This window comes from Passer domesticus, chromosome 6, assembly GCF_036417665.1.
Source record: "Passer domesticus isolate bPasDom1 chromosome 6, bPasDom1.hap1, whole genome shotgun sequence".
Lineage (NCBI taxonomy): Eukaryota > Metazoa > Chordata > Aves > Passeriformes > Passeridae > Passer > Passer domesticus.
In genome coordinates this window covers 20,815,290-20,832,294 of record NC_087479.1, presented here as the reverse complement: position 1 = coordinate 20,832,294, position 17,005 = coordinate 20,815,290, and the positions used below count along the sequence as shown (strand labels likewise).

Sequence of the window (17,005 nt, the reverse complement as noted above, 5' to 3'; positions counted from 1 at the left end):
CAGCAAATGCCTTGAAACATCTTGATTTCTAGAAGACTGGACAGCATCACTAACTTTTTGGTATTCTAAAGGGAGTATTTATACTCTATGGTGTTAGGCATAGAAGAAAATATGTACTCCGTAGCCCACAATAAATTTGAGCTCTATGGAAAATACAGCAGTATGGAAGCAATGGAGGGAGTCAAGTGGTGGTATTTAGGAAAAAGTTTGTTGACTTTCATCTCTGTATATTTTAGATGTGAAAGGCAAATGCAGTGCCCCAGTTAATACAACTGTATTTCTCCACTCTTGGGGAAATATTTGTGCCTAGCATTTTGTGATGGTCATATTTCAAGTACTGTAAATTGTGGTTCCTCAGTGCCAAACAGATTTACACTTCTCTCACAACAGAACATTAAGTGTTGCTTTTCAAATAATAGTGTTGAATTGAAACTAACATGTATAGTGTGCAGAAGAATTTCAAGAAAAAAGGCAAGTAGGAAAATTGAATCCTACTTCACCAAGTGAAGCAAATGCCAAATGTGTAATTCTGTAGGAATTTGTCTAAGGGTTGAATTTATGGGTCCTTGTCTCTTCTCTCCCTCTAGAAGGGAGGACTCCATCATTCCTGAGTGTGTTTTTTTATAATTTCATAAAGCTGTTCGGTGACAGAGCTTATTTTATCCAGCATGCTTAATCTTTCATAAATAGCGGTGTACCCAAACAACAAGGTGTCAAAAAAACTTTGCAATTGGGGAAAGGATGATTCAGCACCTGCCATTTTATGTAGAACAAAGGAGCAAGGGTTATGGAGCTGATACATAAATTAGGGCTTTGGGCAATTTAAAGATTGTACAGGAATGGAGTCATCTTCAACAACACTTGCCACACCATGCCAAATTTCCTTGCACTACATATCCCACACCAGTACATACAGTGTAATGAACAAAGATTGTAGAACTATCACCGTGTCAAGATTGAAGAGGCCCTTAGAGTGAATAATTAGGAGGAGGTGATTACAGAACTAATAATTCATGGAAAGGAATGGGGAGCCAATTCAGTGAAATAGAAAGAATTTGAAGGTAAGTATGCCCATAAATCCTCTGGGGTGGACTCAGAGTTTAGCACTTTCTCCTACCCTGGTTTTATTCCAAAGCAATTTCATTAAACACTAGAGAGAGGGAGAAAAAAAATAATAATATAAATGCCATAAAAAATCTTTCAGAGGAAGGAATAAAAAGGGTTCCTGCCAGAGAGAAATTTTATTGAAAGTTATTATAATACCTATCTTTAGTTTTATGGCCTTTAATACAGGCCAAGTAATTTCAAAGCTGGGATTCTTTAGAAATGAAATACATATTTTAAAATAGTAGTGTGACTTATTATTTTTAATATAGAATTTAGCTAATATAGGGAAGGGAAAAATATTTTCTCTCTCATGTTCTTTCCAATGAAAACACAAACATCATTTCCATCACAGCATATGGAGAAGTTTCATTACTATCGTTTTGCCTGTACATTAGAATGTTAGCATTTACTATCCCTAAATCACTGGGCAGACACTAAAGGATTAATCCACTTATATCCCCTGAGGCCAGTGGGTGAATATGATTCTCTATAAAATGAGAAACATTTCAAAAATGGGGGAAAGTGACCAGAAATGGGGTAGTGTTTTTGTTTACTGCCTCCCAGTGAGCTGTTTCTGATGTGAAGAAATTATGTTAGTGGATAGATTTCCAGGGTCTCTGCTCACTAGCCTCCTCTGTCTTGTGAAGCAGCACTTTAATAAACATCCAGTGAAAACTCCCAGCTCCAGGAGGGTCTTGAAAGGTACAAATTCCTGTTACAAGAAGTAATGGCCTTCTGGATGTTTCATTGACCCTGTTCCTGTGGTCAGGAATTTGCTGTTCTTTCTCACTGAAATAGCTTTATTCCTTTGGGATGATTCAGATGTTGTATCTGAGCGGAAGGTGTATGGAAAACCAATATGTGGTGGGACTAGAAAATCAGTTAGTGATGAATTGTGATGGAAAGTACTGAGATTAAAAATACAAGATAGGAAATGGCGAGACAGATTAGGGTACTTATCTTTTCTGTGGTTTCTAGAGATCTCATTAATGACCTTGACTTAAATCTAACACCACTTCTGGAGGTTTTTTCCTTTTTCTAACCCTCATTTTTATACACACAAAATCAGCAGGATGGGATGAAGAGCAATCACCAAGCAAAAAAAAAAAAAAATAGGATATCAGGTGAAATAGTATGTAGTAGAGATGGGGAGGAAAGATGGAGATTAATTGATAAAATCATGTGTGGAACCAGTCATGAAAAAGTGCAACTAAAGATTGAAGTTGACAGGGTTGGTGAGTATTGCACATCACATATTTGCATTTTGTCTGAGTCTGGCTTCTCTGTTCAGAACCAACACCAACTGCAAGAGGATTTTATAGAGAAAATCTAGTACATGCATCAGAGTGCAGCAAAAATCTCTTGTGTGTACTGCCTTAAGCTGCTGATGAGATGGGAAATTGAGCAAGATGAACAAGGGCCAGGCTTCATGACTTTTCAGATTGTGGTACAAGGACTTCCCAAACTAGATATAGGGTAATTAATAGGTCTGGAAGGATGTTTTGGGCCCTCAGTTTGGCTGATAACTGCCAAAATGCTCTAAACTTCTATTATCTACCAGTATCCTGTTACAAGGTGGTGTCCAGTTAAAAAAAAAATAAAAAAAGGCCTTGTTACCTTCCTGATTTCATATGATGCACCTAATATGCAAGAGGAAAAAAAGGAACTCAGTATTCTTTACAAATAATAGCTCACATTGTCAGTTCAATTGGATTTGATTCCACATTAATGTGTTGCATGAAGCCTTTAGATCTGAGCAAATAAGTGGGTAATCAAATAGCTATAGCAGCTGATAAGTGACAACAACATATTGTTATAATTTTTATGTTTATTTCCTACTGGTGCAAATCATCACTGTTTTTCTATGAGGAGTGTGAATTGTCAGATGTTTGACTAAGACCAAAATCCACATGATCTGAATTTAACCTGGAAATCAAAACCAATTGCCAGGGTTTTAGCACTGTTTGAGCAAGGTCTTCTAGTAGTTATGGATAGTTTGTTCTTTATTCACAGTGCTATCCTTACCCTTAGACAACTACAGTATAAATCTCTAGTATCACTAACTACGTTTCCCCTGCTTAAAAATTTTCAGCAGTATAGCCTTGTTTACTAAATTGTGCTAAATTACTTTACATTGGTGCAATTAAAACCTATTATCTTTTTACCCAGGGACAGCTGCATTTCACTGTTGGAAGATGTGATTACTGTAGAAGTTATAAAGTTTCTGGGGATAAATAATACTTTCTAAAATATGTGTGAGAGGACCAGGAGAATTGAAAAAAGTATGTTTCTATTTTGTGCATTCCTCCTTTCTCGTCCCCTTACTGAGCAGACAAAATTTTAAAGCCAGCTTGTCTTAAGAGAAGTCAGCAGGATTTCAACAGAATTCTTCCACTTTCTATGACTGAAAGAATATTTTTTTTTTAAATGACCTTGACATGTAAGGCAGGGACATATTACCTTCAGTTCCTTTTAATCTTGACTCCCCATGGAAAAAAGATTGTAGAAGTATTTAATGAAAGTATTTGAGCATGAAGCTACTGCAAGATAGCATTCCACAAAACATTGCCAAATGACCATGCTGGGTATGACTGAGTAATGCATAAAATACTTAATGACTGGCTTTTTTACAGATACTCTATTTTTATCATTTTTACTTGCAACTGACCTATCCTGTTTTTCTTTCTTGGCTCAATCTAAGCCACTCAAATCAAGACTGAAGTATCATTATGTTCAATCTGATCTTTCTGACTGACTTCTTGGTTCTCTTTTTCTCCCCTTAGCTCAAATACAAACAGAAATGGGGAGGGTAAGCAGGGGTCAGAGGTATTTCATAGTGCTGGGAGCACAGGAGGCTAAAAAAAGGGCAGAGTCCTCAGAACTCTTTTATAAAGAGAAGGAACACATTGGAGGCAGCCATAGCAGATATAAGAATGTAAAGGAGACATTTAAAGCTGGAAAGTCTTTATCAGGAGTAAGGATTTGAAAGTCTTGTTGAGATGTGAGATTCCCAGAAATATTCACTTAGAATACTGAAGTGCAGTCCTGCTCCTGAGTTCAATGCTTCCTGCCTGGTGAGGAGCATTTCAGTTGTTTTGTTTCAGGAGTTATCCCACTGATCCTACTGCTCAGCAGAATAGGCAGCTCTCTGCAAGGAAGAGCTGTTAAGGGAGACAATTTCACCAGAAGCCGTGGCTGAGCCAATGCTGCTGAGTTGGGGTAATTTTGTATTGTGCACAGGAACATTACAGCTTGTGTCCAGAGGCTGCCACAGCCTCTCCCTAATGGTCTGCATTACTAATTCAACTAATTGCAGCAATTACAGGCAGGAGATGCTGCTGGGAAGAGACACCAGTACACGTCTCTCTAACATGCTGCAGTACATGCTGCTCATTAATTAGAGCAGTACACACACAGAAAGAAAAAATATTTTAAAAAATGAAAATTAAAAAAGAAGATTAAGAAAATATCACCAGCTGGAAATGCAAAGGAATGTAATGAAACCTGTAATGGTTGTGAATGGTTACAGTTTGGTTTAACCCTTTCAGAATCAGGCTTTACATCTGGTCAAACTAGTTGCATCCACATCCCTGTTCACTTGCTAAGCAAGGAGGTGAGGTTGCATGTTGGGCATACCTGACACATGCAGAAGTTCATCATGCAACAAGTAAGTTGCACAGATATTTACTGTCTGGGTAAACACCAGATTCCCACCCCAAGAGGTGCATTCACAGAGCAGGAATTATGTCTGCCTCAGGGTGGTTCATCAGGCACAGCAAAGAGTACTGCTAGCTGAGTGGTGTGTATTACCTGGGTCTATCTTCTATATTTCCCTTTGCAGAAAGGATGTTCAGTTTGAGCATGCCTCACATGGTGAGTCTCTCAGGAAGTGCCTTCTGGCTGGCCCTCCATGATACAGGTATTTATGGAGGAGCCCTGCCTCCTCCCAGCAGACACATTTACAGTGGCTGCTCAGGGCAGTTTGCCAGCTTTGTAGCCCAGGCTTTGTAGCCCACTGTACTTTGTTCAACAGCACCAGTGTGATCCACTTGCTGCCCTAAACAGCCCAGCAGGTGCACAGCACCTGTGCACACCTGAAATATTCAACAGGACAGGGTAGGCACTGTTACTCCAACAAGAGGCTCCAACTCAGTGGAGGACACATTTACCATGGGCATATATGGAGTGCTTGGTACAACTTAAATATTTTAAAAGTTACATTTGTGAAACCTTCTTTTTTTCCCCCTTGTATATTTAGCTGCCTTTGTAATAGCTTCTTGACTTGCAAATATCTTACTTTTGTTTTCTTTTGTTCCTTTGCTTCACATGCCAGACAACAGATGACATCGTTTCATCAGCTGAATGTTCCAGTGATGATGAAGATTTCATTGACTGTGAGCCCAGTACAGGTAAGTCAGGTCAGTCGTGTTTTGCTTGCTTTCTGATTTCATTTGCAAAAAACAATGCATACATATATTTTATATGTGTGTGAATGTATACATATATAATTATATATGTATATATGTGTGTGTATATGTGTATATATATGCACTCATGTATATATACACTGTATATAAAATAAGAAACTATACAGCCAAGCATCAGATCCCATGGACTTGGCAACAGCAAAACACCGATATGTAGTCACTATTTGCTTTATATAAAGTTGTTCGCATGGAAAGGCAAACTTTCTGAAAGTGATTCCAGCTAATAGTTCACATATTTCTACATATTACTTTACTATCACAGTAGGAAAAAAAATCAATATGGAGTGTGACAAATAATGAAGATTTATGAAGTGGAGAGGGTGAACATTTGAAAACAGAAAAGTGAAATAAAAATAAGTTATTAGTTATGTTTAATCTTTCTTAATTAGTCTGAAGATGGATGTTAAGGGATACATTTGTCCATGGGATTTTGAGTACAGTTAACATGGTAATGTGTTTATACTAATTTTGTTTCCTGTGACCCCAAAGAAATTGGGGAACACCAAAACATAGTTTTAACACAACAAAATTAGTAGTAATTCTTGCCTTGTTATCTGCAGTGATGCTTCAAAATGTATCCGTTAAAGAGTCAGAAGGACTGGCCATATGGAACTGACTCAACTTCTCCCTTTCAGATACATTTTGATAAATTGATGGCTTTTCTTTCTGGTGAGATATATTATGTGGTATCCGGCAGGCAACTGCAGTCTACTTTATTTCTTACAGGCTTTTTCAAGTCTTCTTTATTGAGGCTTGCCATGAGTTAAGCATTTCTATAATAGAGAACAGACATCATCGAATTTCTGTGTACATTTAAAATAAAAAGAGGAATTTTGGTTAGAATTTTTGTCTTTAATAGTGAAACATACAAATAGTTTGAGGGGATTCTTTCATTTGGCTTTGTTTTGTTTGTTTTTGTTTTATTTGGGATGGTGGGGTTTTTTTCCTTACAAAAAATACCAAGAAAGTATTATAAATGTTCTGTTTCTAATTTCCTGAAACCATTTGATTAATTCAATGATAACATAAAAATTCACCCAAGGCTAGTGCTTTGACATTTCTTTTCAATTTGTTGTGGTATACCTGCATTTTTAGTAGAACTTGGTCTTGCTGTAACCTGAGATTGGCATTGCATTGTAGCTGGGAACTTCCACACATACTCTTGACTTCCCTGTGATGGCAGTGAAGGCAGTGACACAGACTGTTGGTAACAGGTAGCTCAGCCTACTTCCCATCTCCTTTTTAACAGATTTCTATGAGCTTTTCTACTCTCCATCTGGAAGAAAAGCAGTCCAAATATTACTAGATTGTGAAGTATAAACAATGGGGGTACTGAGAGTTTAAATAAAGGTAGTAATGAAATGCCAGCACAGTGATTGTAATGAAAGTGAGGCATGAGATTAATAGGACCATGGACACAAGGACAAAGTTATTGCAACTGATGTGCAAATAAATGAAGTCACTTCATTAAAGCTTCACTAACATGTGAAGACTTTTTTTTTTCTAATTCATATTCTGATTACCATGTATTTCAATTAAAGACAAAAGGATGTCTTTATCAGACTCCTCCTCTTGTAAATTTTTGTTGCAAAACTCACAATAATTTCAGCAGATAGAAATTGTAACCACAATATTTTCATCTTCTGCTGCTGCTGAAAAATCAAAGTTTGAGTAGAAATTTGGTAAAACAGCATGTTTAGCATGAAATTTCATAGTGCTGTACAGCAACATTTCCAGACTAAAAATACCTTCTTCCTGACACAGTTAGAAATCTAATGTTCAAACAGGTACAAACTGGATTTGTAAAAATTACTTGCTTTTGAAAATCCTGCTAAGCATTACACTTGGCAGATCTAAGTGCCTACAGACGTTTGAATATCTGCGGTGTAAAATAATATGATTCTCTGAAAATCTGCTGAAGGTTCTCTCCTAAACTACTAGGCATTCTTATAAATTTCCCCAGTGTCTTTCATTGCACCCTACTCCTCTTGCATAGGAAGGTAACATAAGCCACTGAAATCTGTTTCTTTTCTAGGGAATTACTATGACATTGAGAATAAAAGTTAGCTTGATTATATGTAAAAATAAGTCTCCCAGATGGTCTTTGCTGATGAAATCTGCACTTCCAGATTTTGAGTTCTCCTGCTCTCAGAGGTGCTGGTGTACAGAATTGCTAGAAGGAGGAGGAATATGCAGGTCCTTTTTGCATAAACTTAACTCATTCCATCATAATAAGAAGGAAAAGTAGCAGGTTTATGGGGCTTCTCATTTTCTTTGTCTATCTTATTGTCTGCATTCTCAGTGCATAGTGTCTGCCATACAGGCAGTATCAAAACACTCACTCAGCCCATTCTGCTGTGGAGCACTGAAGCAATCTGAGCCAGTTTATCAAAATCCAGTAGTGCTGGCTTGGCTGAGCAGATATGTTTGCCTTTACACTTCACCAGCCAAGTCAGAATTCTGGCCACATGCCAAGATCTGGTATTTAAATATGTACATTGTGGAGAGAAAAGACCCAGGTTATCTTGCTTGTGTTTTCTAGTGTATGGCTTCAGATTTTTTTAAAACTTCTTGGTTTGTTTTTTTTTTAATTGGGCTCATTTGAAATTGCTTCATCCTGTTCTGTTGACAGGTCGCTGCCTTCTGCCTTGCCTGATCCCTTTTACAGCAGATTGAAAATTAAATGACCTAACCCAGCACAGTCTTCTTTTTGTTCCTCTGATAATGTGTAGCTTTTAAAGCTCTTGAGTTTCCGCCAAATTTGGCCTTCCATCACCCTCAGTGCCATGGTCTAGTAATGCAAAGGTTACTGAACTCACTGCTGCAGCTGTGAGATATGATACACATCACTATGAACCTGCTGTGCAATAGCCAAGACAAGGGCAGCAGAGAATATTTCCCTGCAGATCAGAAGTTTTCAGATTTCATATGGGCCAGAATCAAATCCCAGTATCTAGAGATATTACTTTGGTGTTGGTTCTTGGAATCAGAGGGCAGTACTCTACATAGAGTCCTTTTGAAGCCTTTGTTTTTGGTGTACTCAGAGGCTGAAAATCATGTCCTCATTGAGACTAAATACCATGTGAGGACCATTTGGCAGGGTCTTATTGCCACTTAACTCTGATTGACGGTTGAATCTAAGACCTGAATCTGATGTGCATACGATCTGTGTCTGAACACTTGCATCTCTCTCAAAAAAGACAGTGTGAAGGTGATTCCCTAACTCTGCTTTCTTCAGGATTCTCCAGGCTGGCTTGAAACACTCCCTGTAGCAGGCTGGCTAAGACTTTGTACCCCCATTCCAAACATGATTTCTTTTGGAATTTTTGGTAGAAAAACTTCATTTAAAAAACAGGAGCTGTCACTGGACTTGTTCTGACTGAGGTAGCTTGCAGGCACCACCTGCAGACACGTATATGTACATAAGGAATTATTCTAAGTGACAGCAATGACAGCTGTGGATCCAAAACCCCCCTGTATTTTATGTAATGCAAAAGAAACCATTGCAGGTTGAGGGACACAAATTGACCCCTATTCATCTTTTTGCAGACAAGCCTAGATAACCTTGGATCTCTAGATCTCCCAGAAGGCTTAATCTAAATGATAAAGGGGGCAAAAAACCTGTTCATCTGCCCTGAAGAATCATTTACTTAACAGTCAAGGGAAGGTCCTGTTTTATCTCTATGAAAATGTTGCTTGTCCCAGTACATGGCCAAAAAACTTCTTTTTTTTCTGTGCCAAAACAGATGCTTTTCTCTAGTATGAGTACAGGAATGTCTTCTGGCCTGCTCCAAGGAGATCTGAGGCTCAAATTTTCATGTTCCTCAAAACTCAAGCCAAGGTTCTGAGTCTGTGCTTCTGAACACAGCTCTATGGTGTTTTTTTGGTCACTCATCTGCTCTCAGAGAATGTAAGATTTGTAAGGAAAACATATTTTCTGACAAGGAATAGCTAGGAAGCACTGCGAAGACAGAAAGCATTAATCTCTTTTCAGTGAAATGAGGACCACCCTTACAATCTGATCATACTGAAACTTCAAAGCCTTGAGGATGGTAATTACACTTTCCTGACAGCTGTTGCTGTCTCCTCATACCATTGCCCTAATTCCTGTTAAGGATGTCCATTAGTGGAGCTCTGGCACCAGGCAGGCTGGATGCTGGTGGCCAGGCAGCTGGTTGGGATCATAGCCCAAGCTGCTCCTTGGACCACTCAAAACAGTGAGACTGAAAGACTCACCAGTGAGCCTGAAGCCCAGAATACAGCCTCTTGAAATGGTCTGTACGGCTTAATCCTTGTTCTCCAGCTCAACACATCCTGTGTTTCTTCCTTGGTGCAGTTGCAGTTTCCCTTCCTATCAGCCCATCAATTTCCAATGTGATTTTTTTTTTCCCCAGGGAAATTTACTTTTTCCCAAAAGGCTTCATATATGTTAAGGCTGTCATTGTCTAATCAGACTGGTAAACCTTTCTGATGGGGGACTGGACACAGCAGTAGATATGCCAAAATCTACAGTTCTTTGCATTGGAAGTTTTATACACTTACACACAGGAGGCACATATCCAACAGATATGCCCTCTGTATCTATAATTTACTGGCCTGTAGCCATCCACCTGCAGCCTGCCTGGGTCAGAGATTTTTTTGCAGAAAACAAGTATAAACTGTCTTCCAAAACAGCTGGCACAGTACAGAAGCCAATGTGTTGGAACTGAAGACTTCACTGAAGAAACCAAAAGAAGTGTTGATTTGGCTGTTGTTCTCCGTAGCTGCACCAACCTTCCTGAAGCACCTAGGGAATTTTCATTGTTCTCCTAACAGGATCACCCCCCCATAATCCAGTGCTCAGTTACCTCCAGTATTTCTCTCTGCCAAGCAGGAATGCTTCCCCATTTCTCATGTTGTGAGTAAGAAATGGCCTTTAAAGTTGTGTGCATGCCTCTGAGTACACAGAGAAATAAACTTCCCATTTCATAAGCTGAATACCATATGGAACCAAAGGACAGGGTTTCATCCACAACACTTCCCAGGGTGTAATAGCATTTTGATGGAATTTCCTAGCTACAATCCTAGCTACAGCCAAAACAAAATCAAATGAGCAAGTTTTACAATCATGCAGATGACTTACAGGAAGTTTTGTTTTCTTTTTAGTTTTGAGTTGGTTTTTTTTTACGTTAGGAATACTGAGATTGGTTTTCAGCATATTGGTCTTTCTATCTATGTAAGGTCCAAAGGCCCCACCCATGAGGATATTTTATCTCTATGTGCACTATATATGCAGTGTGCATATATATCTATATGCTAAAGTAATAAATGACCAATATCAGCAGTAGCCCCTATCATCCAATCACATGTTTACACAGAAATTCATGCCTTCATCTAACCCTGGCATCCGCTGGTGTGGACAGATGCATGATATTGTTATTTCTTGGTGAACAAAGCACGTTAATTTCTTTTTTGTTAATTTTTTTTTACTTCTTCCTTTTATTTATTTCTTTGATTTTAATTGATAATTTCATCTACCAATTAGCCTTGGGGTAGGGTGGGGCAAGGAGAACAAAAAAATTATACAGGTATATCGATCGATATATACACACCTACTCCGTGTATATATTGATAGATATATACATTGTATATATTTGAAGAACATTTTCTGTCGTTTCACCTCATCTTGTGCCGCATGAATTTTTGGTGATTGATATTTTAGTTTCTTTTATATTTCTTTCCTTTTTGTTTTTTTTTGGCTCGTAATCGTGCCATACTGCTATTTTTTAATTTTTAAAATCATCGCTGTACTTCTCAATTTATATTTTTGGAGTTCTTCCAACAAAATAATGGTTTCATCATCTCAAGAATGAGATATAGATCTGCAAACCAATAAAGGCAACAAAATCTTTTCTTGCCATCCTCAAGAAATTCACATTTTTGGACGTCCCAAGAAAGTTGTGTGTAAAAGAATGAAGAGTATTACCCCTCCTTTATTTTTATTTTCCTACTTTTTTAAACTCCTGCAAAGTCTCTATCCTGTTTTTTCCCTTTTCCTTTTTTTTTGCAATTGAGTTCAGAGGGAAAAACGCCCAGAAGGAAAAAACCCTCCCCTTTACCCTGCATATTCCCAGGAAAAACTCTTCCAATGGAAAGAGCCCTAGAAACTGCAGATGGCATAAAAAGAATTTTATTGCAATGCAGAGTGTCTGTTGTATCTTTTATTTCTGGGTCAGTGCAAGATCATTTTTCTGGCATGCTGTAGTATAGCTGATGTAACTAACCATGGCCTTCATTAACCGGTGCATGGGCTGTGATGACACCATCGTATGTTCCATCAGAGCTATGCATTCAGGCTAACCAAGCAAGTCTGTAGTGTATGATTTTGGGGGGATATTGTTTTGATTTTATCTTTTATTTATATTATAATTTATTCTTTTTGGAGGAGTTATGCCAGTACCCTTGGCTGCTTCTTGCAGCCTTGGAGTTATAGATCTACTTTTATTAATGGGGTTTCTTTGCTTTTTTTTTATTTCTCAGTAGTGACTTTGCGTCTTTTTTGTGTCCATCTGTCTTGTCACTGTGTCTTGGAGTCCATTGGTCCAGTGTTGTTATGTGATTCTGTTCTCTGTTCGTAAGCTGGTGTTTAGCTCCTCGGCGCTCTGTCATCCCTCATCCCCTTCCCTTCCCCTCTTCCCTTCCTCACCTACCCAAGGGAGGTCCACAAAGAGGCACCAAGCTTTGAATGATATTCTGAGTGTCTCCCTGAGGCATTTGGATGGATGTTTCAAGATGTCTGCAGAGCTTCCTAAAACCAAGTTTTCAGCTGTTCTGTTTTCAATAGTTTTCAAATTCTGTTATCATTTCACTCCTGGAAGTGGTTTGCTGGCATAATGCTAAAGTGACTTCTTATACGGCTTCTTAAGGGATTTGTGCCTACATGCTGATGTGTTAGAGTAAGAATTCCTGCTATCTGTACTTTAGACACAGACAATGGGATGTACCTAGGACTTTTTATAAAAGGCAGTCTTGGAAAAGGAATATCACTGTGCACATGCAGATGAAAGGATATCTTTGTGAATGTATTTTTAAAATCTACAGTTCATAGTTTGTTTGTAGTTAGCAGACAAAAGTCTAGGATGTACCTAGGATTTCTAAGAGTAGTGTGTCTTCACTGTGTGGGGTCAGTCTTCTGTCTGTCAGTGTGTGATCTCTACCTCTTACTGATGCTGGTGAAAATTGGCTTGCTGATGATTACTTGTATAACTTGAACACAATTCCGGAATCGCATCTGGGGTGTCTTCTGCCATATGCATCATAAATGTGCAATAATGCATAAAGCAGAGGAAAACAAGCTGAGTTTTCAAGCATCTGCTTAGACTAGAAATACCGTTTAGAAAAAATATAGTTTGGATTGTCCAGTGGTTCATTTCCTGGTACCTTAATTCAGTTCTTTGTGAACATACTAGCCACATTAATGACACAGTGCATTAGGATACATCAGCTGGCATCAGTGGATCAGCTGAAGTTAGTGGAGGAAAAGGCAGACAGTTTTCGTGCAGATAATGTTCACATCATGACAAAAAGCTTACTTACACATACCTTTAGCCTAGCTAAAATTCCAGAAGACAGAAGACATTGAAATCTGTGAACTTTTCTCACAGGACCGTGATATAATACCTTTTTAGGCTAAGAGCTACCAGAAGTGGGAAGTGATGGGATATGTTCAGGTTTCCAGCATGGAATTATTTAGTTATTTCATTTAACTTACCCAAGATATGTTTTCTGTACTTGCATAGAAATAAAAAGATCACTTTTCTTTCACCAGTGGAAACCAATTATTTATGTTCAATTTAGTTTTCTTAATTCTTACGTAATCTGAGAAAAATTACTGAGTGTAATTATTACAACAGAAAATTAATCTATATGGCTTGGTTTAGATTTTAGATCTCATGTGTTTTTTATAACCAGCAATTCCTACTGAATCTAAAGCTTTCCCTTGGCAATTGCTTAAGTAAAGCAACTGGTTAAAATTATATTGTAATCAACAAGCTTGTAGTTTTGTGTAATACTGCCCTCTGGCAGAGAGACCAGGAGAGTCCTGTTATGATGGAAACAGCAAAAGAAATCTATTTTGTAGAACAAGTGGCAGGTTATTGGAGCAGAACAATTGGAGCTTGAGCCCCCTGCATCATGCAGTTCAGGGCAACCTTCAGACTGGAGTAATGTGACGATCAAGTGTCCAGGCATCAGGACAGTAACCTCCAAGCTGTGATAAAGCTTCTGTGTCCTACTGAATGGCGACTTCTGTTTGCCTTATGTAGCCTCTGCTATGCCTGTGAGCAGCCTTCTGCAGGGGCAAGGGGCTCACTCAAGCACAGGAGATGCTGTGAGAGGTCCCATTGTGCTCTGTTTTATCCAAGTAAGGTCATATATGGATATCTGGTACTAGAAATAGTTAGTTCTTATTTTTGTTTTCTGTCTCAGGGCAGGCTGCTGCCTTCAGCTTTTGTGACATTTGTCACTGAGCAAGGGAAAGAGCTAAGAATTCAGTAGTTTAAGCCAAGAATAAAAAGCCTGAACTATAATGTGGCACTCCCAGTTCTACTGTTCTACTGTTGATTCCTTCCTTTGTGTGTATATTGTTCATTTGCCTACCTGTAAGGCATGGTAAGTGAAATACTTCTAGCTAAATAAGGTAAAGATGAACAGAAAGGAGATTTAATTACTGTTTTAATGGGCTTTGATATTCAGGTGCAAATTGCTGTTCAACACCCCAAAATGGTTCTGTAGTGCTACCTATCAGAAATGTGCAAATAAACTGTTATTGTTGAGGTTTTAGTCTATATGCTATCTTCACTTGCTGTGAGAACTAATATTATCACATATTTTTATAAAGTAGGTGCAATTCCTAATCTGCTAATGCAGAGAGAATAAAATGAGGGATACAAAAGTCAAGTATTTTAATCTCAGGGATCATTGGTGTGACATTATTTTCATTAAATATAATTTTTTCCTCTAGAATGAACACATGCATTGGAATGAACCATGCTCAGGCTACATAAATTAAGGTCATGAGTGGACAGCAATATATAGATCTTAAATATCAGCACTTCCATCACTTGGACTCGCATGCTCGTAGAATTGTCCTTTGAAAACGTAACAGTTTCTCCAGCCTGACTTAGCTGGTGTAAGCTTCCCTGGTTTTACATTTAAGATCAGGAAAGATCAGAATCAGCCCCACAGTCTGGCTACCTTGCCTTTGCTGCCTTCCAGTCTTTTTTTAAAGCATGTTCTCTAAACTCAAAGCCATGTGCACTGTCACATTCTGGCAATCCCTCTAGTGCTGTGCCTATGTTATCAAGCTGACACATGTCTAAAATACTAAGATATGATATTTTCAACCTGCTGCGACTTGCTTTTTGTCCCTGTTAGCTTTGATTTTCAGCTTCATAAAATATATGGTAAAGAAAATAAAAATAGCCAATGACACATTCAGTAGAAGAGAAGAGCTAGCACATGACTCAGAAACAGATTTTGCATCAAAAGCAAATGTTTGTTTATTAGAATCTTAAATGTTTATAGCAACTGATTAGTTACCTTTAAACAAGAAGAAAGTATCTGATTTCTGAAAGATAATAATGTCTGTTAGAGAGAAATCATGTTAAGCATTTGCAGATACTAGGGACAGAGATAGGCTTTTGCTTCTAAAGGTTTTTCTTATAAATTTCTTTTAGTCATCATGCCTGGATCTAAGGATGCCTTATGTACTAGAAGTTCAAAGTTACTGATGTTCACATGAACTATAACACGTAGAATAATACCTCAGTCGAGCAGGAAAACCTGTTCTATTTTCCACCCAAGTAGATTATGAGAAAAGAAAGTTTATAATTGCATCAAAGGGGTTATTATTTTGTCTTCATTCTTCCTCTCTGTTTCAGTTCCAATTTTTTATTTACAAGTTGTCAAAATCAGTGCTTTCTCCCAAGTATAAGAAGGGGGGATCCCAGTTCCTAGGGGACATCAAGTGTAGTATTTCTTTAATGCTACTTAGCTTAAGTGCTCTGTGAGGAGCAGAAGACAAAGCCCATACCAGTTTGGAAATGAGATATAGAAGTAAAAAAAAAAAAAAAAACAAAACAAAAAAAAAAAAAAAAAAAAAAAAAACTCAAAAAAAAACAAAAAAAAAAACAAAAAAAAACAAAAATAAAGTAGACTGGCTTGATTTGAAATCCCAGATGTCTACTAATTTGAGAACACATTTGATCTTTGCACTACAAATACATTATTAAAGCCTTGCAAAAGACCCACCACCAAGGACTGCTGAAATCTTAGAGAGTTCATAAATTTTGTATTTAACCGATGAAAAGAGCAAAAGTAGTCCTGTAAATAATTCTAGTTATTTTCTAAGATATCAAAATAAAATTTTATTCTCCTGACCTCTCTCCATTAAGTAACAATGGAGTGCCTGGAGTCCTGTATTTCCTCTAGAATCCATTTTCCTCTAGAAGCTCATTTTTTCAGTGGTAAGACAGGGATGATAAATATACTGCAAAACGTGCACACACGCTCACTCGCTCTCTGTACATGTGTGTATATTTATGCATTGGTTAATGCCATGTTTATGTTCTGGCTAAAAGAAGCATTTTGGGGAACTGAAATAGTAGAATAAACTTGTTTAGGAGCTTTATAAGCAAATGTGGAACAAAGAGATTGAATCTTGCCTTATCCTCTTTCTCATGCACCCGTTATGTTCTGTTAGTTCAGGTCTTTGGCTTTTGTATAACTCAGAAAGCTGCTAGTACATCCCCTCATTTTGGGGGAGGTGTTTTGTGAGTGAGGGCATGTGTGACTCAGGTTTGAGATCTGGGAACAGTCAGAAACAGAGATCCCTGTCACGCATCTGAATTCACAGCAGGGAGGTGTCTGTGGTGAGGTTCTGAATCATTTACCTCTGCCAGGCTTCTGGGGACTCTGAGACCTGTGGAGAGGATTAAAAAGGTTTGACAGCTGGAGAGAAAGTCAGTGAAGTGGGAGTATGTATGTATCTGAAATAAAATAAAGTGCTCTTTTGTTCACTAAACTGGCCATACTTCCCGATCTGCCCTTATTCCCATGGGAGAGGGGTGGCATTCCCTGGAACATTGTGGATTGTCTGCAGTCCATTGGTGGAAGGCTTCTCCTTGGCACAGGGGCTGTAGTTACACAGATCAGAGGTTTTGCCACCATGCACCCAAAAATCTCCTCTGCTTCTTCGGTCTGGGGGTGCAAACCTGGCCTCAGCAAAGCACCTGCTGCTTTTGCAAATGGCCAGTTGTTTGGGTCTTTAACCTCTAACATTTCATTCTCTTACACCCTTTACTTCACATGCTTAAGCATGCCAAATAAGCCCCAAAGGAATTCAGAGACAGAAAATTAGTTGAGTATATTCA

The 17,005-nt window shown here is 38.2% G+C and overlaps 1 protein-coding gene across 15 annotated transcripts in view; it reads left to right on the top strand.

Moving 5' to 3' along the window:
- Window positions 1-17,005, top strand: part of NRXN3 (neurexin 3) — a 962,727-nt gene that overhangs the window by 919,655 nt on the left and 26,067 nt on the right. For 13 of the 15 annotated variants that reach the window (XM_064423706.1, XM_064423713.1, XM_064423714.1 and 10 more), the window contains one exon: window positions 5,441-5,516. In XM_064423706.1, coding sequence (XP_064279776.1) covers window positions 5,441-5,516 — 76 coding nt within the window. Of the gene's footprint in view, window positions 1-5,440; window positions 5,526-17,005 lie in introns of all 15 variants that reach the window. The other 2 variants (XM_064423718.1, XM_064423716.1) reach the window with 1 other exon arrangement.